Source organism: Macaca fascicularis, chromosome 4, assembly GCF_037993035.2.
Source record: "Macaca fascicularis isolate 582-1 chromosome 4, T2T-MFA8v1.1".
In the NCBI taxonomy this organism is placed as follows: Eukaryota; Metazoa; Chordata; class Mammalia; order Primates; family Cercopithecidae; genus Macaca; species Macaca fascicularis.
The window spans coordinates 154,648,464-154,673,607 of record NC_088378.1 but is presented as its reverse complement, the minus strand read 5'-3'; the positions used below and the strand labels follow the sequence as shown (position 1 = coordinate 154,673,607).

Sequence of the window (25,144 nt, the reverse complement as noted above, 5' to 3'; positions counted from 1 at the left end):
CATTTATCTTTAGCAACCAGCTGCAAATTCTTCTGTGACAACATCAAGGTAGGAATTTGGTAAAGTCTCTTTTTTAGATTAACGCTGAGTTAAGAAATCATGAAAGCTGAACAGTAAAACAACTAATGAAATTCGTATCTTGTGCTTTAGTCCTGCAGGTGTTCATCACTTTGGCTGCCCTGAAGGTTATTGGGTATAGGAGGAACAGGTCTCTGGAAAATGGGGGCATCTCAAAGGACATACCTTGGTATTAGGACACAATGGACAATTTTTGCTGTCAAGGTAAACATGGGTAACCAGTATTTGGAGGTAACAGAAAAAAACCCAGGGAGAGCTGAGAAGGCAAGTTAAACTATGTCCACTTTAATTTTACATGAACTTTCAAATCTTCATTTCTCTCATTCCTCTCCTGTACTTAGGAAAATCCCACTCATGATTCTAAACCCAGCTTAGCAATTACCTCCTCTAAATCTTTCACAAGACCATCAATTTGATTAATCCATACTCTCAAAGTACTTGGCCTACAATTCATTATCCCTATTTTATGGAAGGTATTGTGAAGCTTTAAGAACAAGGGTGTCACAGCCAAACTTCCTGATTCCTGAGCACCTGTATATATTTTTGAAGCTCCAGAGCTGACTCATCTAGCTATACCACATAAAATGAAAAGCACATTTATAGACTAGATTTGTCACCAAGACTTTTCTTTAAAGTGCAAGATAGTAAATATTTTCGGCTTTCCTGGCTACATATAATCTTTGTTGCATATTCTTCATTTTTTTAAAACAATCATTTAAAAATGGAAAAACCATTCTGAGCTTGAGGGCTGTATAAAAACAGGCAGGAGGCTGGACTTGGCATACAGGCTACAGTCTGCTGATTCCTAGATTATGAATTATTGGAGCTATACACAGAAAAGGCAGGAACCAGATAAAGCAATCAACAGGTCAATTCCTCCAATTATCAAGTTTTTAATAGCTTTTAGTTTTCAGTTCTGATAAACACAAGTGGATTTATACACATTAACTTTCTTAAAGTTATTGCTTAAAATCACATTTTGATCTAAATCAGGAATTCTAGAGAACTCTGAAGATAGAAGTACATAAACAAGAAGCTTTAGAAAGAATACTAAGCCATGCGCGATGGCTCAACCCTGTAGGTAATCCCAGCACTTTAGGAGACCAAGGTGGGTAGATCACTTGAGGCTAGGAGTTCGAGACCAGCCTGGCAACATCGTGAAACCCTGTCTCTACAAAAAATTAGTTAGGCGTGGTGGCAAGCACCTGTGGATCCAGCTTCTAGGGTGGCTGTGCCACCAGAATTGCCTGAACCTGGGAGGTAGAGGTTGCAGTGAGTAGCAATTGTGCCGCTGCACTCCAGCCTGGGCAACAAAGCAAGACTGTCTCAAAAAAGAAAGAAAGAATAATACGGTAGTCTCCCTTTATCTATGGTTTCTCTTTCTGAATGTGGTTTCAATTATCTGTTGTCAACCATAGTCTGAAAATATTAAATGGAAAATTCCAGAAGTAAACAACTCATACATTTTAAATTGCATACTGTTCTGAGTAGTGTGATGAAATCTCGTGTCATCCTGCTCACTCCTGCCCAGGATGTGAATCATCCCTTTGTCCAGCATATCCACTCTGTAGATGCTCCCAGCACCTCGGCCCATTAGTCACTAGCAGCCATGTTGGTTGTGGTATCAATTGTTGCAGTATCGTTGTGCTTGTGCCCAAGTACCCTTATGTGACTTAATAATGGCCCCAAAGCCCAGGAGGAGTAATGCTGGCAATTCAAACATGCCAAAGAGAAGCCATAAAGTGGTTCTTTTAAGTGAAAAGGTGAAAGCTCTTTACTTAAGAAAAAAATCGTATGTTGAGGTTGCTAAGATCTATAATAAGAACAAATCTTCTATATGTGAAATTGTGAAGGGAAAAGAACTTTGTGCTGGCTCTGCTGTCAAACCTCAAACTGCGAAAGTTACGGCCACAGTGCAGGATAAGTGCTTTGTTACGATGAAAAAGGCATAATTTGATGGTGGAAAACATGAACAGAAACATGCCTCAAATGACAGCAATCAGGCTTGGCAGGATCCGAAGTTTCAGGCATACACTGGGGGTCCTGAAACGTACTCCTTTCAGGTAAGAGGGGACTACTGTAAAGAGAAAGCACTATAAAAGTTCCTTATATATCGTCATATACAAAAATGAGGATATATACCTCACCTCTCATGGAGTCAAGACTAAATGAGATGCAAGATGTGAAAGCACATGGCATACACACTTTGAAAAGTTTCTTCCTTGTAGGAGATAATAAATGCTTACTGAATGAGTGGTACTTCCTGGAAGACAGAGGACGTGTCTCATTTTTTCTTCTCCCACTTAGCAAAATGCTCAGGTATAGAGTAAGACAATCATTTTGAATGAGTGAGAATAATGAATCTACCACCAAACATATTAGTCACACAACAATGCCCAGACTCATGGGTTCTCTATAGCATGGATTCAACCTTCACTACTCTAGTTTCACCTCTCATTGCTCTACTTCTGGGCACACAATTCTAACCACAAGTTAGTCAAAGGCACCCTGCCTTCCCTGCTCCTTATCTTTGTTCACAGTACTTTTCTCTCTATTCCCAAGGTCAACTTGAATTGGTAGTACTTCCACTTCTACCCAAAGCCTTTCCTCAACAGGCATGAAGATGTTCCTTCTTTAGAAATCCTATAATGCTAAGTATCAAAGAGCATTTGCTTAGAAAATACCTTCTGTAACCCTAACAGCACTTAAGCATACTCCCAATTCACTAACTTGAGCAATCAAAAAGTGGTTACCGCAGAAATCAAACGCCAGTGGGCAACAGAGCAAGAACCTGTCTCTACAAAAAATTTAAAAATTGCTAGGCCTGGTGGCAGGATCACTTGAGCCCTGGAGTTCAAGGCTGCAGTGAGCCATGATCTCACCACTGTACTCCAGCCTGGGCAACAGAGTAAGACATACGCCTCTGTCTCAAAAATAAGTAAAGGACTGACCCCCATTTTAAGTCTCTTTCACAATATCTTGAAAACTTTAGTGATTATAATAAAAACATTATGTGAGCCGGGCACGGTGGCTCAAGCCTGTAATCCCAGCACTTTGGGAGGCCGAGACGGGCGGATCACGAGGTCAGGAGATCGAGACCATCCTGGCTAACATGGTGAAACCCCGTCTCTACTAAAAAAAAATACAAAAAACTAGCCGGGCGTGGTGGCGGGCGCCTGTAGTCCCAGCTACTTGGGAGGCTCTGTAGTCCCAGCTACTTGGGAGGCTGAGGCAGGAGAATGGCATAAACCCGGGAGGTGGAGCTTGCAGTGAGCTGAGATCCGGCCACTGCACTCCAGCCTGGGTGACAGAGTGAGACTCCATCTCAAAAAAAAAAAAAAACAACACATTATATGGCATTATGAGGAAATAATGTTGAAAATACTCATAATGGTCAACATCTTGTTATTTAACCTAACTGGAGACAAGACTGAGTCTTTTAACAAAATGGGGGGAAAATTAGGTTTTTTTAAAAAAGAATAAAGAAAAAGCTGACTTCCAAATTGTCATGAGATTTAGATTCTTCTCTATATGCTGAGTGGTTCAATCAGGACCATCAAGTATTTCTGATGTTCTAAAGCGGAACAAATAAAAATGAACAGCTGCCATTAATTTCAGATAGTACAATGTACTATAATCTAAATTTTTAAAGGATCAGTAATACAGAATTTCAAAAATTTGAAGGGGATTTTCCCTGTCTCTGATAACCATGAAGGTACAGAATCAGAGGAATGACATAAGCACTTTTTGAAGAAAGGCAAAAAAATATCTTGGGAAAGCAAGGCTTACCTATCATTTATAGGCAGCAGGGCTCTTGAAGGAGGGTCTCCAAAAAAGACGCCTGTCACAGAGCCAGAATTCTGTCCTCACAGCAGAAAGGTTGTACTGGGTGAACAGACGAACAAAATAAAAATTAGCTTAAAATACACTATTCTTTCAACAACTTGGCTGAGAAAACTCAGAATGCCAAGAGGAAAGAATGTGCAAGTCTAGTTATATTTCACAGAAGATTATGAAAGCAAGTTTAAATGGGTTTTAGTATGGTGATTATTCAATTCTGCCTTCCAACAAAAGGTTTAAATGGTTTATACAGACTTTGCAATTCCTCTGATCAATGTGTGAGAGGAGGAGATAGTTTAGTTTTTTAAAACACAATGTGAAAGGACTAATAAAACTTTCACATTCACCTTACCACTACCAGATAATCCCCTGAATGGTCCAAATAGATAGTTCACCAAAAATTATAATGGAGTTTCTCTGACTTGGCAAACATTGTAGGATGGCTCACTCAACAACCCACTTTTGATTTGCCTTCCTCTTACAAAGGTAGGAAAGCTGATACCTAGATCTCAGAGCTTCTTTTGCAGTTAGGTGGGCAGATGACAAAGTGCTGGCTGATGCCATGTATATGGAGATCTCCAGTAAAAGGCATCCCATTCAGAGAAAAAAGTCAAAACATCACTAGAAGAAAACCTTTTGCTCTTCCTTATCTGGAACATGAATACAATGTCTAAAGGTAAAACAACCACCTTGTGGTCATGAAGTTAATTGCCATATACTAAAGATGAGAGATCAGGAAAGGATGGTACCCACATTCCTCAATACCTTTCTTGACCTGCTGTACTGGCCCTGGAATTCCCTGTGGGCTTCTTGTCATGAAAGACAAATAAACTCCTGTTTTGAACATTATTGGTAAGGTTGAGAATTATTTCAGCAGAAAACATTCCTGATAACATATGGCAACATTCAGATAAATTCTAAATACTCATAAAGTAAAACTCCACAGTTTGTTTCATACTTTCTGGAAATACGTATGTGCTATAAAAACACTAGAAAATGAAAACTGAAGAGGTATTAGGGTAAGATGAAAAATAAGTAAAATACGCTTTTAAAGGGTCTAAAAGACTATTAGAATTGTTTTCTCCAATAGGTACTGTTTCCCCCTTCTTTTTTCTGTACTCTGTAGTAATTTCCCTATGCCTCAAGATTAACACCTGTGAATAGCATGACCAAATGTGGTTTAACTTGACTGGCTGATACGGTCTGGCTCTGTGTCCCCACCCAAATCTCACCTTGAATTGTAATAATCCCCACATGTCATGGGAGGGACCCAGTGAGAGTTAACTGAATCATGGGGGCGAGTTTTTCTCATGCTCTTCTCATGACAGTGAGAAAGTCTCACCAGCTCTGATGATTTTATATAACGGGGAGTTGCCCTACACATACACCCTCTTGCTTGCTGCCACCTAAGATGTGTCTTTGCTCCTCATTCGCCTTCCACTATGATTGCTAGGCCTCCCCAGCCATGTGGAGCTGTGAATCAATTAAACTCCTTTATAAATTATTCAGTCTTGGGTATGTCTTTATTAACAGTGTGAGAATGAACTAATATACTCATTTTAGCAATCTGCCCTGAAGAAGCTAATCCAACATAGGAACCAGCTGATTTTCATAATCAATTTAGAGAAAATAACCTGTTTATTTTCCTATTCTCATCAACAGAAAAAAAAAGAAAAAAAAATTCATCCACCACTTCCTTCCCAACTGTTCTCCTTTTACTGCCCTAAAAAGCCAACGTCCAAGAGACAAGATAATAAGGAAATTCAAAATGGCTCTTTTATAAAGGAATTTCTTTCTGAAGTTACTCTCACAAAGAATATCCGCTTTTATTTAATTACAAGGAACACAATTGCAAAACTATTGTGAATCACTCACTGCATATCATCAAAACGGAGGTATAGGTACAGAAAACCTCAAACAAGTGCTTTAGCAATTATCAGCTAATATGCTAAATCTGACATTTTCTTTTAAATTACTTTTTTAAAACTCTCATTTCAATTAACTATATGGATTTCAGTGACTTCAGTTTAACATGAATTTACTTATAAACACCTTAGTCTTCTACACATCTAAAGTTAAATATGAAACAGGAAAATAAATACAATTTAACCTCACATAAAAAGCCAAAGGACAACTACAAACTTACTCGGCTTGCATAAGATTTCTTACTTCAACAATGAATAAAGTACATTTGACTATACAGTTCAAAATTCTCATTTTACAGAGGAAACTGAAAAAAGTAAAATCAATCTACCCAAATTCAGTTATTTACTCCAAGAAAATCAGAACAAGAAGCTGATCTTAATGAATAAGAGTCTTTTATTTATCAAAGAAAAATCCATTTTAGGAAATAAAATTAACTCAGTAATTTCCTATCATAAATAAGTCTATAGGCAATCCAAAACTTTTGTGACTGATTGCAGCTTTCCTTCATGGCTTCTTAGAAAGAGGTCCTTTCATAGTAATGACCAAAAATAGCTCCATGTATGAAGCTCCTAACGTGGCTGCCATTTAGAACTCAGTCTTCATAAAATGGAATAAGGAAAAACAAAGTTGCCACAGATATACTGTTCCTCCTGCCAGAACTTACCTTTCAAAGGCCTTTCACAGAAACTGAATCAGCAATAAAAAGTTGAAGACAGTGCTAAATTTAAATGGCCTGTAGAGTAGTAATACCTATGCTTGTTGAAAGGACATTTACCAGGGAAAAAAAAGGGGGCGGGGGGACAATTTCTCAGTCCAAATTTTATTTTACATTTTATAAAATCTGTCAAGTACTAGCAAAGTTAGGGGAAAAAATCCCTCTAATAAAATACGATATAGCTTTTATATTGTGATTTCATGTACCTAATGTTTGTAAAAGCATTTTTACATTTTCTTCTCCCATGGATTTTCATCAACTGACCTGGGTTTCTAGCCACAGATCCCAGATTAGTGCACTACAGAAAGTAAAGGTTTGATTTATAGTGAGATGGTTCCACTTGTGATTATTATCCTGGAACCAATATGGGTATAAATCAGGTATCATCTGCATACACCAAGTTCAACTACCTCTACTTAGAACTATGGGACAACAATTTAGAAAGCAAATTTTAAAAACGAGTGTAAAATGCCCTCATTTTTTTTTTGAGATGGAGTTTCACTCTTGTTGCCCAAGCTGGAGTACAATGGTGCTATCTCAGCTCACCACAACCTCCACCTCCCAGGTTCAAGCAATTTTCCTGCCTCAGACTTCCCCCGTAGCTGGGATTATACGCATGCACCACCACACCCAGCTAATTCTAATTCTGTATTTTTAGTAGAGACGGGGTTTCTCCATGTTGGTCAGGCTGGTCTCAAACTCCCGACCTCAGGTGATCCGCCTGCCTCGGCCTCCCAAAGTGCTGGGATTACAGGCATGAGCCACCACACCCGGCCTGCCCTCACTTTTTTTTTTTTTTTTTTTTTTTTTTGAGACGGAGTCTCGCTCTTCCCAGGCTGGAGTGCAGTGGCACAATCTCAGCTCACTGCAAGCTCCGCCTCCCGGGTTCACGCCATTCTCCGGCCTCAGCCTCCCGAGTAGCTGGGACTACAGGCGCTGCCACCTCGCCCGGCTATTTTTTGTCTTTTTTTTTTTTTTTTTTTTTGAGACGGAGTCTCGCTGTGTCTCCCAGGCTGGAGTGCAGTGGCGTGATCTCGGCTCACTGCAAGCTCCGCCTCCCGGGTTCATGCCATTCTCCCGCCTCAGCCTCTCGAGCAGCTGAGACTACAGGCGCCCGCCACCATGCCCGGCTAGTTTTTTGTATTTTTAGTAGAGACGGGGTTTCACCGTGTTAGCCAGGATAGTCTCGATCTCCTGACCTCGTGATCCACCCGCCTCGGCCTCCCAAAGTGCTGGGATTACAGGCTTGAGCCACCGCGCCCGGCCTTATTTTTTGTATTTCTTAGTAGAGACGGGGTTTCACCGTGTTAGCCAGGATGGTCTCGATCTCCTGACCTCGTGATCCGCCCATCTCGGCCTCCCAAAGTGCTGGGATTACAGGCTTGAGCCACCGCGCCCGGCCTGCCCTCACTTTTTAACCTGCACCTAGTAATGACAAGAAGATTCAATTTAGAAGTTTTACTTGTCATAAAACATCATTTTAATTCTAATAATAACAGCAACTAATACATACTACATGCACCAGGCATCGCTCTAGGTATTTTAAATAAAATCCTTTAATATGACCCTATGAGGCTAATACGATTATCATTCCTCATTTTACAGATGGGAAACTGAGGTACAGAGTTTAAGTAACTTGCTTATAGTCATACAGTAACAATCCAATATAGAAGTCGGATTTGAACTCAGTTTCCAGAGCCCATGGTAATGTCTCTGTGAAAAAATTAGACACTTATATTCTATGACATTTCGTGCTTTAATTCTGCCCATAAAGAGAGTTTAGGAAACTGAATGGCACATAGTAGACACCAAGTATTTCCTGAAGATACTTAGTTTAAAATATTCCCCTATTTTACACACACACACACACAGTTTTCCTCCCTCCAATCCAAAAAGACCTTAGTGCTCAGATTACTTATTTTCCTTCGTGCCAAATATATATTAAGATATTTATGAAGCACCTGGTAGATTTGTAACCATCTTTCTTAAATGATGAAGTTATTTGATACTCAGCTTTATAGAGGTCTTTATAAAATTTGACGTTAAAACAAGCATGAATTGTAAATAACTCAAGACAAACATACATACTGAACACATACACATATCATATAATAACAGAGTTCACTATATCTTTATTTCTTCTAATTCAGTGGAGACGATTCCCTCTTTATCTCGCCCCACGGACATTTGACAATGTCTGAAGAACATTTTTGGTTGTCTCAAGGGGGGCTTGGGAGTATCACCCACAACTAAGAATCACCTGGCCCAAAATGTCAAGTTGACATTATCCATGTCCCTAAATAAGGCAAGGTTGATTACTCAATCTATAGAGCAAGTTCTGACCTTTGCAGGAAAACACCAAAGCAAAGTTAAAATACAGTCTACCAAAACATCATTAACAATAATAGAAACCCATCTCCTGTACCCACTCTCCACGATCTACTTGACTGAAGAGGTTAACCCTCTTATTTAATTGCTTCAGCAGTTCTCTTCTTCATGAAGTTTCATTTTGGAAACTAAGTAGTCTCAACTTTTACAAATATTCCCAAATAAAAGAAAATGACAGGTAATACAAAACTTATCCACTCATTACATAAACTTCAAATGCTGTTTATTCTCATTACGTACTCCCCAAAAGGTTGAGGGGGGAAAAAGGCCCTTAAGTCCCTTGCTTTTTCCATAAAATGATTCAAGTCAATTACAAAATATCAATATATTATGAAAAAAATCCTCAAAGAATCTGCTCCTATGTGGTCCCACTCAGGATATGTACCACTTCTGCTTCCCTTCCCATTTATCTACTCTAGTCTTCAAGGTCCAGCTCAAGGCCCATTTCAAATTCAGTTCATCCCAACCTCACTCTTTTCTGACTCTCATACTCTGACATGGTAATGAAACTAAAAGCTCTTTAAGGAGAAGAAATGGGTTCATACTTAATTATTTCTGCATCTTCAGAATTAAAAACAACCAATAAGGAAGTGTTTTTCTGGCTGTACTTAATATATAACAGAAATATTTAATTCTCCCCATGGAAAGAAATGATTTAAAAATATAGTAAAGCATTTTACCTCCTCTTCACTTTCTTTATCGTCATCATCTGAAGACTCTTCCTTGTTTTTCTTTTCATCTTCATCACTACTAGATTCATCTGACAGAATTTCAGGACATTTGGTTCGCTTAGCCTTCCTTGCCATTCCAGAACTGTTCCGTTCCTTTTTACTGCCTTTGCTAGAAGTTTTTTTAGATTTTGGCAATGGCTGCATAAAAAATTTATAAAGATAACACCAATGAGGTATAATATTTCAATCAATCCTGTTCTTGATAACTTATCAACTCAATTTCTTGTTCTTCTCTCAAGAAATTGTATTTACAAGCCCAGCAGCTTTACATAGAATAATCTTTAACTATGTCAGATTAACCTAGAACTGTTGCTAATACCATTTCATTTGTGTTCTAAACACCTAATAAGACCCTTCTCAATTGTTGAGAAATATGTATTCTAGGTTCTGACACGGGACTAGAAGCTCAAGACACATTATGTTAAGCTCCAACAGCTGTTAATACTTTGCCATGATAATATTTTAAGTTAGAGTTGTAATTTCTTTCATCCCTACAAGCATTAAAACTGTCACACTGCCAGAGAAGCTCCTTGCTTTAGAAGGCCCAACACTCCAATCAAAGGAGTGGGAGGAAAACCTTTTTTTTTTTTTTTTTTTTTGAGACAGAGTCTCCTTCTGTTGTGCAATAGCTGGGATTACAAGTGGGCACCACCACGCCCAGCTAATTTTTGTATTTTTAGTAGAGATAGTGTTTCACCATGCTGGCCAGGCTGGTCTCAAACTCCTGACCTCAACTGATCTACCTGCCTTGGCCTCCCAAAGTGCTGGGATACAGGCATGAGCCACCACACCTGGCCCATAAAAAAATGTATAATTTGATTACCAATTATACATCTTGAATTTATGAATGAACTATAAAGTTTATATTCATATTACTTCTGGCCTCCACTTTCAATGATGTCAGGATCATATTCTCACTGATGCCTCTAGGTATACAATAAATGATAAGTATGTTAATTATGAAATTAATTAATAAATATGTTGCTATTATTCTGATAATCAAACCATGTATATTTAAAAGGAGAGATCACCTGAGGAAAATGAGTTGATTAAACAACAAATTTAATTTTTAAGTGCTTTCTCAAGGAAGTTTTGCTAAATTCTAAAATTGAAAACCATAAAATTACCTAACATCAAGAATGTGAAAATGCACATTACAGAATTAATATTTATTTCTGGGATTGAGCATCTTTTATTTCTACTTTTGTTACTTTGTTTTCTGCAATAAGCAGAAACATTAAGGTAAAATTCCATAACATAACCTTAAGGTTTCCAATTGTGTAAATGTTTGTGATAACTTTAGGCAGTCTTTTTCACGCAGAGAGTAGAACGGCAGGTCCTTTATCTCCCAGGAACCTCCAGTCTCGGGGGGTCACTGTCACCTACCCCAAAATTAAGAAAAAGTGGGGGCTTTGTAATAATATGGTGCCCTCGAGCTCTCTGCAAACAAACCACAAGATAACCTCTAGATTGCCCCAACAACCTACCCTTCTGAAGGTACACTAGGAAACAGCCAAATTAGGTCATTCCAGGAACTTGAAGTTGGTGGATCAAAGACATTTCTCAGAGAAGATTCTCTATAAGAAACTGTGAATGCATACACATATCCTTGCTATGTGAGATACTACCATTATCAACTATTATCAGAACCTTAATCCAGGTGGATAAATTCTTTGATGCCACGGTTTGGAGAAAAGTTAACTCTCACTGTCCAAGCTCTTACTACTTGTTATATGATTTCCAGGTCTCAAATTTATTAGAAAAACATAATATCCCTCACAACCTCAGTTCAGAAACCAGACACAGGTAGCAAGAATGTAATCTGTATATCGAATTATTAATATGAGGACTGAAACAGGTTCTGGATAAATCTATCCAGGAAAGTGAAAGGATGTTTAAGTTATTCAAGCAGCCAATAAAAAAAAATGCAATTCCCAAAAGTAAACGAGGAGTTTTAAAACCAAAATCCAAAAAGTAGTAATATATAAATGCCTTAGAGTTTTCCTATACTGACTCTAAAAATAGTTAAATCTATTAATCAAAATCCAGTGTCAATAGCATTACCTCTTTTTGGAAACAAAATCTGATTAACAAATAAAATAAGTACAACAGAAGGATAGGAAAGCAATCAATGATTAATGCTGTGTTCATTTAACAACTGAAAAATTGTTAAAGAGGAGAAAAAGGAAACTTCTGGTAGCATAGAAAATAGCTCTAGGCCGGACATGGTGGCTCATGCCTGTAATCTCAACACTTTGGGAGGCCAAAGTAAGAGGATCACTTGAGTTCAGGAGTTTGTGACCATCCTGGACAATACAGTGAGACCTTATCTCTAAGAAAATGTAAAATTTAGCCACACATGATGGCATACACCTATATAGTCCCAGTTACTTGGATGGCTGAGGTGAGAGGATCACTTGAGCCCAGGAGGTCAAAGGTGCATTAGGCCACGATCATACCACAACATTCCAGTCTAGGCAACAGAGTAAAACAACGTCTCGAAAAAAAGAAAAGAAAAGAAAATAGCCTGAGCTCGATACCATCAGATTAAGGAGTAATCCTCACAGAGTCACATATGAAAAACTGGTGTTAAGAGTTAGACTCTATATGACAAGAAAAAACAGATTCTCACAGTGTGGTTCAAGGACTCGGGTTTCCTGAGACCTTTTTCGGAGTCCATGAGGTAGAAACTATTTTCATAATAATGGCAACACTATTTATTTGCTCTTTTCACTGTGTTGACATTTGTACTAACTGCAAAAGCAAAGGAAAGCAAAGGTGGGTAAAACTGATGGCACCTTTGTACCAATGAAGGAATTAACATATATTAGTCATTGTATTCCTCACAACACACAAGCAGAAACGAACAAAAAAGGCAAATGGTTTCACTTAATAATGTCCTTGATAAAGCAAAAATTACTGTGCTAACTCTCAAGTACATGTCTTTCTAATATCTGTGATAAAATGGAAGATATACATAATATGGCTACAATTGAAGTTCAATGGTTTTCTGAAGGAAAAGCATTTGTGTATCTGAGTTGTGAGCTAAACACGCTCCAAGCTCCTTTTTCATAGAACACCATATATATATATATATATTTTTTTTTTGAGACAGTCTCGCTCTGTCGCCCAGGCTGGAGTACAGTGGCATGATCTCGGCTCACTGCAAGTTCCACCTCCCAGAGAACACCACTTTTTAAAAGAACAAATATGGCTAACTCAGACTTAGGTACTTGATAAAGATCCTCAAAAATGAACAAGGTGAGCTTGTCACTTCAAGGAAAACTGACAGCATTTATCACCAATGATAAATGTTACGATTTCAAGTGGAAATTTAGAATTCTGGAAAATTCACATCTACTACTGCGAACTTAATAGTTTTCCAAGGCCTAAGTAACGTTTCTGATGAGATGGTGTTTATATTAATGAGCATGATTTAATGACAGTGTTCAATAAAACATGCCAACATTTGGAAGATATGATTCAGGGAACCAATATTTACAAATGGTAAATGCATGTTACAAAACTATATATATAAGACCCAAGTTAATTAACATGGTTTCAGACCTACATTAAACATTACAACTAACCTTTAGGAAACTACAACTTACGTAGTTTTCGTATTGTGTGGTATCAAAAAGAGAATACACACAATTATCTAAAAGGACTTTAAAAATATTCTTTTTATGTGAGGCTCGGTTTTCTTCATACACTTATTATATTTTGAGACAGGATTTCGTCCTGTCACCTAGGATGCAATGCAGTGGCATGAATATAGCTCACTGCAGCACTGACCTCCTGAGTTCGGGCTTCCACCTCAGCCTCCCAAGTGGCTGGGACTACAGGAGTGTGCCTCAGTGCCTGGCTAATTTCTTCGTGAGACAGTCTCACTCTGTCACCCAGGCTGGTCTTGAACTCCTGAGCTCAAGTGATCCACCTGCCTCGGCCTCCCAAAGGGCAGGGATTACAGGCATAAGCTACTCCATCAGGCCCTTCATAAATTTTAAGCAAAACAATATACTGCAAAAGACTGAATGTGGCTAGGCGCGGGAGCTCATGCCTCTAATCCCAGCACTTTGGGAGGCCGAGGTGGGCGGATCACCTGAGGTCAGGAGTTCAGCCTGACCAGCCTGGCCAACATGGCAAAACTCTATCTCTATTAAAAATACAAAAATTAGCCAGGTATGGTGGCACATGCCTATAATCCCAGCTACTGTAGAGACTGAGGCAGAAGAACTGCTTGAACCTGGGAGACAGAGGTTGCAGTGAGCAGAGATTGTGCCACTGTACTCTAGCCTGGGCAACAGAGTGAGAATCTGTCTCAAAACAACAATAAAAAAAGACTGAATACAGAAGCAAATGGTAATTAAGCTGTTTTCTCTTAAGCCAGATATTAAACGGATGTACAAAAACATAAAATAATGCCACTCTTTAATTCTTTTGAAAAGTTATTTTTCATAAAAAATACTATTTTTAACATTTTAAAATAAAAATTTTCAGTTCTAATGTCAAATACAGTGAAGATCAAAATAACCCATATTTTAAAAAAAGCTCTTGGGGTCCTCACTAATTTTTTAAGAGAGTAATAGTATTCTGAAACCAATAAATTGGAAAACCACTGAGAAAAAGATAAATATAAAAATATCCATCATAACAACTTAGTAACTGCTTCTGAGGAAATAGTGATCACCTTGCCTCACACTAAATCCTTAAAAAGTACAAGTATAGCTACAGTAAAAGTTAGGGAAAAAAAAGTATTTTGTCGTCTTTCAATAAGCCAATTTAAAACACCAAAAATCATCATACACCTTGTGTTTGTAGTTGTATAACCAAAGTTAACACCTTAAGTGCTCTCTATCTGTCCTCGTGCAGCTAATGGTAATAAGGACCAAGGGCAGACCAAAACAAAGTCCCAGAGCTATTTTCTGGTTTTGATTCTTTAATGCCCTCTCCCATCCGAGATGGCATTCCCCTGAACTCCTAGACCTGCTCGCTCTCTTCACACCTCCTTTCCTGTCAAGATCGGGAAGAATAGAAAAACATTTGCTGACAGACCTAAATCACACTAAAAATACAAGGTCATATAACACTTCAACAGACATTTTAAGTCACCTATGTTGTTTGTTACCATTAAATAATTAGGGCAAATCGACTAGCTTTTAGGAAGAGTGAGAAAACTATAAGGCCATTTTACTTCCCTCTCCGGCTCCTGGGCTCTGCTGCGGATTCTGGAAACCCAATACAGGAAACTTGTAAGAGCTTTTAAATGTCACTTTTAAATAATTCATTCCAGGATCCAGGAAAACATCCAGTTCTAATATACTCCCCATTTTGTCTTCACTTGATTATAGATTGCACCCCTTCCCTCCAGCCTTGCACCTCATCCTCAGCCCAACCTCTATTCATTCTTCCAGTATCTTCTAGATACCTAACCCTGACTACTAGTACTTTCTGTCCCTTCTGACATTAATTCACTATTCTTAACCTTATTCCCTTGTATCTGATTTTCTGAAGCAACACATCCCTATGGCATCTGTATTATTTCTATCAGGAAATTATTGCAGATACAACAACAGAAGTTATATTCTTTGAATGTAGATATTAATAAATACTGACAGCAATGCTGTTATTAATCAATTTTTGTTTCGTATAAAAAAGAGGCTATGAATAACTGATTTCTTATGAAAAAAGTAAAAATTGATCCTCACTTTGCCAGAGGGCTTTGGATGCATTAAGAAATTCAAGATCCTCTTCACTAGTTCACTATTTACACCTGATCTCTCCAAATCAAGAACCTCACAGATGCTCTTTAACATGGCATTTCTAAATCTGAAACAGAAAATGGAAGAAACCAAGGTGTTAATATAGGAAAGCTTACAAATGTTCTCCACAATATAAAGGGAAAGCCAACCAAATTAGCTGACTTACATACATTTTAAAAAGTGGCCAATGCTTCTCTGAATCTTTCTTTCTTTTGGAGACAGAGTTTCGCTCTTGTTGCCCAGGCTGGAGTGCAATGGCCCAATCTCGGCTCACCGCAGCCTCTGCCTCCCAGGTTCAAGCGATTCTCCTGCCTCAGCCTCCCAAGTAGCTGGGATTCCAGGCATGTGCCACCACGGCCAGCTAATTTTGTGTTTTTAGTAGAGACAGGGTTTCTCCATGTTGGTCAGGCTGGTCGCCAACTCCCGACCTCAGGTGATACACCCGCCTCAGCCTCCCAAAGTGCTGGGATTACAGGTGTGTGCCACTGTGCCTGGCCCAAATGTGATTTTTTTAACATTAAAAAATAAACTTAAAGCATATTGATTAAAATATAGTATTTATAAAAATAACTCACTTTTTCAACATTTCTTCCTTCTTTTTATACTGGACACTTCCTTTTTCAAACGGAAAGCCACTGAACTGACCCACATTCTTCTTTAATGAGGACACCTGAAAATGTTCCTTATTATTAACGCTATTTACTACCCAGTAATATACACAAGAATAAATTCAAAGAGAATTCAAAGCCAACATCTTTATTTTCATATCTATCTGTAACTTACAATACTGGCTCAACAGTCAACCAATTCAATACGGGTTCAACATTCAACATTTCTTGTTCAAAACTGAAAAATATGTTACTAACATAATAACATTATAAAAATCCTACAAACTTAAGTCTCTGAAAATAACGATTTGAACAAATTTTCACTGGGGAATTTTTACCACAATCAAAAGTTATCTGACAGTACCAGAGGATGTGGAAAATTACTACTTAAAAAGATATCCTTTTCATAAGTAATAAAGTTACTAGTAATTCTTCTTTTCCAAATCAAGGACTTTATAGTTAATACTGTTTACTAGTTATGGGACTTATGTAAATTAGATTGGTTTAAGGATTAAATGAGATTAACAGACGTGAAAATAAATTATGTCATGCATCAGACATTCTATTCTACTTCAGGCATTCTAACACCCAACTTTACTTTGCCCATGTACAACCTAAAGCAGTTTCCTCAATTATATAAAATACTAAGTTTTATGTACAGTATAATAATCCTTTAGCAAAAAACTATCATCCAATTTATCAGGTATTTGCTAAAAATGTGATACAATTATACCAAATCACTTATTCTGAATGACCAGAAAATCCAAAAACATGAATTTCTTTCAATACATTTAAAGGTCACTAAAACCATCATAATTTGGATTTCATAATTTGAAATTTCAGTTTGGAATAAATACTACTACAGGAGAAAGAGCCCTAGAGCTGGGCATACTGGCTCACACCTGTAATCCCAACACTTTGGGAGGCCAAGGTGGGAGGACTGCTTGAGCTCCAGAGTTCAAGACCAGCCTGGGCAACATGGCAAAACCCCACCTCTACAAAAAGTAAAATTAGCCAGACATGATATGGTGGCATACACCTGTGGTCCCAGCTACTTGGGAGGCTTAAGTGAGAGGAACACTTGAGCCCAGGAGGTTGAGGCTGCAGCGAGTCATGTATTGCACACTGCACTCCAGCCTGGGTGACAGAGTGAGACCATGTCTTAAAAAAAAAAAGAAAAAAAAGGGAGAGAGCCCTGGATATTATAATCCAACTGCTAATATTCAGCTATATTTCCTGTGATAAATCATTTAATAAATATATATCTCAGTCTGCTCAGTCATAAAGTGTGGAAATTGAACTAGTGGATCACTAACATTTACAGAAACTGATTCCATTGTGAAGTAATATACAAGTAGGTTTAAAGTGTAAAAAAGTCTTACAGTGCCTGGCCTGTTGTAAAGCAGTTTGTGTAGATTTCTAAGTTCATCGGTTTTCTTCTTACTTAGAAAAAAATGTATCCTCTCAATTTCACAAAGTTTCTGCCCCTTTCCTAGAAAAAAAAAAAAAAAAATCACAATTAAATACCCATGGCTTACTAATACATTTTACAAAGTTAATTTAATAGGAATTATTTTCACAGCATAATTTACATGTAACTTTGCTCTTACAAAGCAAATTAAATAAAATTATAACTAAAGTATAAAACACTACTCTGCTGATACTAAGCTACAAACCATCATTTTCACAAATTTAGACACTTTCACCACAAAATCAAAGAAAGCTAGAAGAAACTCACCTTGTGCAATTGTAAATGGCTCTCTCTGTAAGGAAGAGACTTGCATTGTCAGCCTCTCTACTTTCTTCTTTTCCCTCTTGCCTTCCACGATGAGACTCTTTTCTGGAAATTAATTTAGTATTTCTTAATTAACAAAAAGCTTAAACATTGTATTAACTTTATTAGATAAACATGTAGAACAAAGTCCCAAAACCTAACACTTTATTCTTCCTCTGGGCATGGTTTTGGAAAGCAAATAACATAAAAGATGACAACACTTGATTAGTTAATAGAGCACCACGAAAATTTTTTCAGACTAACATTTTACTCACCTGGCAAACTCACAGGGACTCAGTTAAAAAAAAAAAAAAATTAGAAAGCAAACTAATTTTTATCCAACTAAAATTATTGCCATTACAGTCCAGTCACTTCGTTTGTGAAATAAATCTAGCTCTGTTTAATCTTTGGACATAATTCTATTTAATAACTGTGATTCAGTTTGCTGTACTTCAGAAATAATCAAATTTAGAACTGAGAGATTATGAACTTCAAAAGACATACAGAGAATACTAATAATTTAGTCAACTGACAAAAGAGACACAAATAAAGACCTCCAGGCAGAACAGCCTGAAGTACCTGGATAAGATAAAACTCTCCAAGTTTACATCTAATGCAATCAACTGGGAGGGCATTACTTTGTAGTTTAGAATAACATTCATAATGATGGCCATAAATCACTCTGAAAAAAGTTAAATTGTTTAGTCGAGAAAGGGGAAAAAAAAACACACAAAAATCTACGGCTGGGTGCAGTGGCTCACGCCAATAATGCTAACACTTTGGGAAGCCAAGGCAGGAGGATAGCTTGAGCCCAAGAGTTTGAGACCAGCCTGGGCAACATATTGAGACCCTACCTCCATTAAAAAAAAAAAGGAAGGAAAAAAACAAGACCAGGTACGGTGGCTCACGCCTGTAATCCCAGCACTTTGGGAGGCCAAGGTGGGCGGATCACAAGGTAAGGAGATCAAGACCATCCTGGCTAACTCGGTCAGGCGATCGAGACCATCTTGGCTAACTCAGTAAACTCCCTTCTACGAAAAAATACAAAAAATTAGCCGGGCATGGTGGCAGGTGCCTGTAGTCCCAGCTACTCAGGAGGCTGAGGGGGGTGAATGGTGTGAACCCAGGAGGCGGAGCTTGCAGTGAGCTGAGATCACGCCACTGCACTCCAGCCTGGGCGACACAGTGAGACCCTGTCTCAAAAAAAAAAAAAAATCTAGAAAACAGCATATACTTCAAAATTCAAAACATTAAGCTCCATTTATCTAACATAAAATCATTTTTTGAATGAAATAAAGTCAGATAAAAGAATACTATACATTGCTCGAGGTTCTGCCATTTATTCAATGTCTGTATTGTGCAGCTGCACTCAATATTAAGAGGGGATAAATGGATGATAAAGACTGCACATCTTTTGAAAGAGATGCTACTAAGGAAATGAGACATAAATATACACCAACATAAAAGATAATAAAACATCTTAAGAAAGATACAATACCAACAAATTGCTGTGCACTGAGGAGGAACTCATTATTTTGGGACTAGGGAAAAAGGAACAAAGCATGTGCGCTGGCTTTTAAAGACAACTTAGATTTAGTAGTATAAGGATTTGCACAGAAAGAATACTTCAGGACAAAGGGCTATCAACAAGTAGATTCTGGCCATGTTGTACAGAATGAAGACAAAACACACTAAAACAACCCCTACTATCACTCAACTTCATCAACTTAGTGATTTAAACCATTTGCTTGTCTCTGATTACCAACTACAAGCTAATGACTTCCCAGTCAATCTCCAAGCCATAACTTTCATCTGAGATTCATATTAACTAATATTGTCTCTCAGTATCCGTGAGGGATTGGTTCCAGGACATCCCTCAGATGCCAAAATCCACGGATGCTCAAGTCCCTTACTTTTAAAAAAAAAAAAAAATGGTGTAGTATTTACATATAACCTATGAACATCTTCCCATATACTTTATATCATCTGTAGACTACTCATAATGACTAATATAACGTAACTGATACGTAAACAGTTGTTACACTGTACTGTTTAGGGAATAAAAATATCTGAACACGTTCAGTACAGATGCAACCATCCATTTTTACCAATTTGTGGTTGATTGAATCCACAGATGAGGCACCCACAGATATGGAGAACCAACAGTATATGCCTGTCTGTCATTTGGACAGCTCCAATTCATGTCCTATAGGCACCTAAACTCAAAACATTCAAAAGAAAAATCATAGTATCTCCAAACTTGCTCACTTTCTGAATTTTTTTCAAAAAAAATTAATACCATCCACCCACCTGCCAAAGACAGAAACTTCAAAGAGTCATCTTTTACTAGTCATTTCTCTCACTTCCCTTTCCACCAAAATCACTGCCAATTTTGGTTAACCTGACCGCCCTTTTTAGGACAGACTTCAGAGGATGTATGAGAAAGCCTGGGTGTCCAGGCAGAAGCCTGCTGCAGGGGTGGAACTCTCACAGAAAACCGCTACTCAGGGCCAGGCGTGGTGGCTCATTCCTGCAATCCAGGCCCTTTGGCAGACGGACAGGTCACTTGAGGTAAGGAGTTTGAAACCAGCCTGGGCAGCATGGTAAAACCCTCCCTCTGCAAAAAATACAGAAAGTACCCGGGCACGGTGGCACACGCCTGTGGTCCCTGCAACTGGGCAGGCTGAGGTGAGAGGATTGCTTGAGCCTGGAAGGCAGAGTTTGCAGTGAGCTGAGATAGTGTTACTGCACTCCAGTCCGGGTGACAAGTGAGACCTTGTCTCCAAAAGAAAAACAAAAAGAAAACCTCTAGTAGGGCCGTGTGGAGAGGAAATGGCGGGGGGGTGGACCCCTAGATTCACCACCAAGGCTCTATTGGCTAGTGGAGCTGTGAGAAAGGGGCTGCCACCTCCAAACTCTGGAATGGTAGAGCCACAGCAGCTTGCATCCTGAGCTGCCCAAGGCCTTGGGACCCCTCACCCCTTGTACCAGCATGCCCTGGATGCCAGACATGGAGTAAAAGGAGATAATTTGGGAGTTTTAAGATTTAAAGACTGCTCTGCTAGGATTCAGACTTGTAGGCCAGGCATGGTGGCTCACGTCTATAGTCCCAACACTTTGGGAGGCTGAGACAGGCAGATCACCTGAGGTCGGGAGTTTGAGACCAGCCTGACCGACATGGAGAAACCCTGTCTCTATTAAAAATACAAAATCAGCCAGCCGTGGTGGCACATGCCTGTAATCCCAGCTACTAGGGAGGCTGAGGCAGTAGAATTGCTCGAACCCAGGACACAGAGGTTGCGGTGAGCCGAGATCAGGCCATTGCACTCCAGCCTGGGCAATAAGAGCAAAACTCTGTTTCAAAAAACAAACACACACAGAAAACCAAAAACCAAACATAAGCCAAACCAGACTGTGTGGGGCCTACTGCACCTTTCTTTTGGCCTTTCTCCCTTTTGGAATGGAAATTTTACCCAATGCCTGTACCATCACTGTATCCTGTGAGTAAATAACTTGTTTTTGATCTCACCGGCTCATAGGTGGAAGAAACTCATGTTCAGATGAAACTCTGGACTTACAGACTTGGGACTTTTGAGTTAATGCTGAAACAAGACTGGACTTTGGGGGACTACTGCGAAGGCACAACTGAATCTTGAAATGTGAGAAAGACATGAGATTTGGGGGACTGGGGGTGCAATGGTATGCTTTGGATGTTTGCCCCCTCCAAATTTCATGTTGAAAAGTGATTTGCAATGTTGGAGGTGAGGTCTGGTAAGGTGATTAAATCATGGGGGCAGATCCCTCATGAATGGCTTAGCATGGTAACTCTTAGTGATAAGTGAGTTCTCTCAAGATTTGTTTAAAAGAGCGTGGCACCTCCCCCTACCACTTGCTCCAACTTCCAAATGAGATGCCGGCTCCCCCTTTGTCTTCTGCCATGACTGGAAGTTTCCTGAGGCTTTCACCAGAAGCAGATGCTGGCGCCATGCTTCTTGTACCGTCTGCAGAACCACGAACCAATTAAACCTATTTTCCATAAATTACCCAGCCTCAAGTATTTCTTTATAGCAACGCAAAAAAAAAGAAAAAAACCCTAATACAGAAAGTATTTCACTGTCTGGCTTCCATGATGCCTCAATTCTAAAGTTAAAATATTCAGGGTTAAGTAGAATAAAAACTTTCACAATCCTACATGTCCCACAAACACCTCAAATTAGTAAAAAGAATAATAAATCAGAGCTACAATAAAACTGTTAGGGGATAAACTTTCTACAAAATCATGTTTTAAAAAATAATGTGTCTAGAACAAAACATGGGATTATTTCAACTACCAACTGTTCCCCAAGCATTACTGCGTTGGCCATTTACAGTATATTTACATGACTTCTCTAATTCTTTCCTGACATGAAAAAAATTCACCATTTCTTTGGCATCTCAACCCTGCCCCCACAAAAAGACTAAAATACAAACAAAAAATTGGAGAAAAAGTGCAGAGCCTCTTTGGCTAGTAGTGAGATAGTGCACCCAGTTTTGCTGTTGTATTAAAAATAATTTTAAAATAACATATTATTAAGCAATAGTTTATATAAAAACTTATACTCAAAAAGCCATGCTTTACTTAAAAATGCCCTTCTTAGGGCACATACCACTTTAAACAAACAAAAGGCACATCTTGTAATCTTAACCCAGATTGTGACCACAGGCTGGTTGAGGCTTAAAAAAAAAAATCCGGGTTTAGGAAGAGAGCTTCAACCTCTTCCCAAGTGTGCCTGAGTCGTAAACATATACGAAGTAAACCCAGACTAGGCTAATATCAAAGAATGCTGAGAGACGCGACTTATACGAAATAAATTCAGACTAGGCTAATATCAAAGAATGCTGAGACGCGACTTGGATTTTTAAATGTTTGGAAACAGTCAAGAAGCGGGTACACCTGAAACAGACACTGCATGCATCCTGGATAAACTGACGCGGCACACTCCTCCATTCTGTTAAGTTTCCGTTTCACATCTCCAGTCAAATCAGGGTTCATAACGCCCTCCCTTAAAACAGACTCAGGTTCGAAACCGAGACAGTGCTGGGCTCACATTTAACTTTCTTTCAGAGTTCACTTTTTTCATTTTTAACTACTTTCTCAAGTAGCAACAGCTTTCACCGCTGTTTGCCAGGGAGGGAAACTTTTTGGCAAATGTAAAAATATTTTTAAGCATTCAAATACTTACAGGTCTCGCCTTAATAACTTCAGTCTTAACAGACTGCACTAAGACCTTACAATAACTTCAAAAGGCAAAAGATGTGTCATGAAACGGACAAAATTAGAACATCCACTTAGCAACTTCAAAGGTGCACACACGGAGTTAAAAAAAAAAATCAAATCCAAGACCGACAAACTTCCCGTCAAACGATGAAATGTTAACGAGCATTCAGAGCGGGCGAGAAGTCGGCTGCACTCCAATACATCACTACTACGGTAACAAATACTTTAAAAACCGGAATTCACAAAGTCAATTCTACGCCATCGCTCAGCACAAAAGCAGATAAATTGTGCACACGTTCTCGCTGAAAATTACTCCGACTTTACGCCTCTAAGCACGAAAAGAGCAAGAAAACTTGTTTCCTGGGGGAAAAAAACAAAAAAACTTCGGTCTGAAAAATCCATCACTTGGGACGCGACTCCCCCCACCTTTTTCCTCCTCTTCCTCCTCGTCGTCGTCCTCGTCTTCTTCCTCCTCGCTCTCCTCTCTGGGACCAGGCATTTCGGGTTCTTTCTCGGATGCGGGCTGGGCGGGGGTTCCCTCTCCCTCCGCAGCAGGGGCCGAGGCGGACATGCTGTGAACCTTCGTACGGGGAGAAAGCCGGACGTCTCTGTCCCCCTACTCCTGCGGGTAGGACCCGGCGGCCACCCTGAAGGATGCGACCCTTCCCGCGGGACACCTGCCCTTAAAGTTGCGTCCTCCCGTAGCGCTCAGTCCCCAGGGGCGGCTTCCCTCCCGCTACGCCCGCCGCCGTCCAGGGATTCCCGAGGCGGGAAACCGCGCCCGCCGCCCCCGCGCGCGCGCGCCCGCCCGGCCTGCGCTGTTCCCGGCCCGGCCCGGCCCGAGCTGCCGGCCCTCCACGTCCCCTCCCCCGCCCCAGGCCGCCGTCCAAATGGCCGCGTCCCTCCCCCGTCGGCCGCGGCAGGGGCGACCGGGCCTCTGGTGTCCCGACGCAGCCCTCACCGCGGATCCCGGCCGCCACGGGCCTGGCACGCGAGGGCACGAGGAGGTTCTGGGAGGCGGCGGCGGCCGACGCCGAGGAGAAGGCGCGCGGGCCGCTGTCTGGCGTGACGCTCGCTGCCGCGCGCTCGGCTCCCCAGAATCAACAAGATTTTCAAAATGGCGGTTCGGGAAGGAGAGCGGGAATGCGGCGACCAATCAGGGCCGCGAGCTGGGAGTTGGCGGGCGCGGGGCGGGGGAGGCGGGGTGGCCGGGCGCCTCCACGGGAAGCCCGGGCGGGCGGGACCGCGAGGGGTCGCCTCGGCCGCGGGCAGAGGGATGCGCTCTCGGGGCTCTTCCCGGCTGCGCCTGGCGTGCGGTCGGCGCTCGGGCCCCGGAGTGCTTGCGGGCTGTGTCCCGCGGGGCGGGCGGGAGCGGGAGGCGAGGCGGCCTGGCAGCGCGGAACGGAAGGACGCTAGGGGGCCTGCGTGTTTATTGTCTTCACCGTCGCTTCCCGGAAAAGATGATGAGCAGTCCCGGGCGCGGAGGGGCGCGGCGGGCATCGGTGAAGAAGTTGAGAGATCCCTGAAGTCGCTATCTACAGTGTTTCTCCGAGGTGGAGGGGTATTAATCAGCCGTCTCATCAATGCCCCAGAAATCGTGCTGGGTGATAGATAATTTCCAAATCTGCTGTATTTCTGAGGACCCCATCGCTTGTAAGGTCTACCGTAAGGAAAAAGATCCTACCTGCCACGTTAAAGGTTCACATAGCCAACCACATAGATTTACACCCCTGTAAATATAAGGGGAATGGCTCCCTCCCACCCCATTCCTTCCCCTCTCCTCTCTCACACACTGTTCTATAGTAGAGGTAATTTGGCCGGTCCAGACCCTTCTACCTGAGTTCTAGGCCATCTATGCAAATGTTTTTACACATTCAACACTGCAGACACTCAAAGAAGTATCTTCCCTGCTCAGTGCTGCCTTCTTTTGTATGTGATTTCATTTTCTCCCAAATCTTCAACCACTAGCTCACCCAAAGGATCCTTGTACTCAGTGGACTTAATGGAAATGGGATCAGTGAAATTTGCTAGGACTCCCGGTTGCAGGACAAAAATTTGACATTTC

The 25,144-nt window shown here is 40.3% G+C and overlaps 1 protein-coding gene across 5 annotated transcripts in view; it reads right to left on the bottom strand.

The window, feature by feature from the left end:
• The window catches only part of DEK (DEK proto-oncogene), a 40,054-nt gene extending 15,867 nt beyond the window's left edge, over positions 1 to 24,187 (bottom strand). For 2 of the 5 annotated variants that reach the window (XR_010586526.1, XM_005553945.4), the window contains exons 1-7: positions 24,041 to 24,187; positions 23,506 to 23,659; positions 17,787 to 17,888; positions 17,431 to 17,540; positions 16,016 to 16,110; positions 15,387 to 15,507; positions 9,628 to 9,816 (exon numbers count right to left, since the gene is read on the bottom strand). Coding sequence is in view for 3 of the 5 variants with exons in the window: in XM_005553945.4 (XP_005554002.1) it covers positions 9,628 to 9,816; positions 15,387 to 15,507; positions 16,016 to 16,110; positions 17,431 to 17,540; positions 17,787 to 17,888; positions 23,506 to 23,650 (762 nt within the window). In the remaining 2 variants the exon portion in view is untranslated. Of the gene's footprint in view, positions 1 to 3,867; positions 3,964 to 9,627; positions 9,817 to 15,386; positions 15,508 to 16,015; positions 16,111 to 17,430; positions 17,541 to 17,786; positions 17,889 to 23,505; positions 23,702 to 24,040 lie in introns of all 5 variants that reach the window. The other 3 variants (XR_012434217.1, XM_015449861.3, XM_065544376.1) reach the window with 3 other exon arrangements.
• Positions 24,188 to 25,144: the final 957 nt, after the last annotated feature.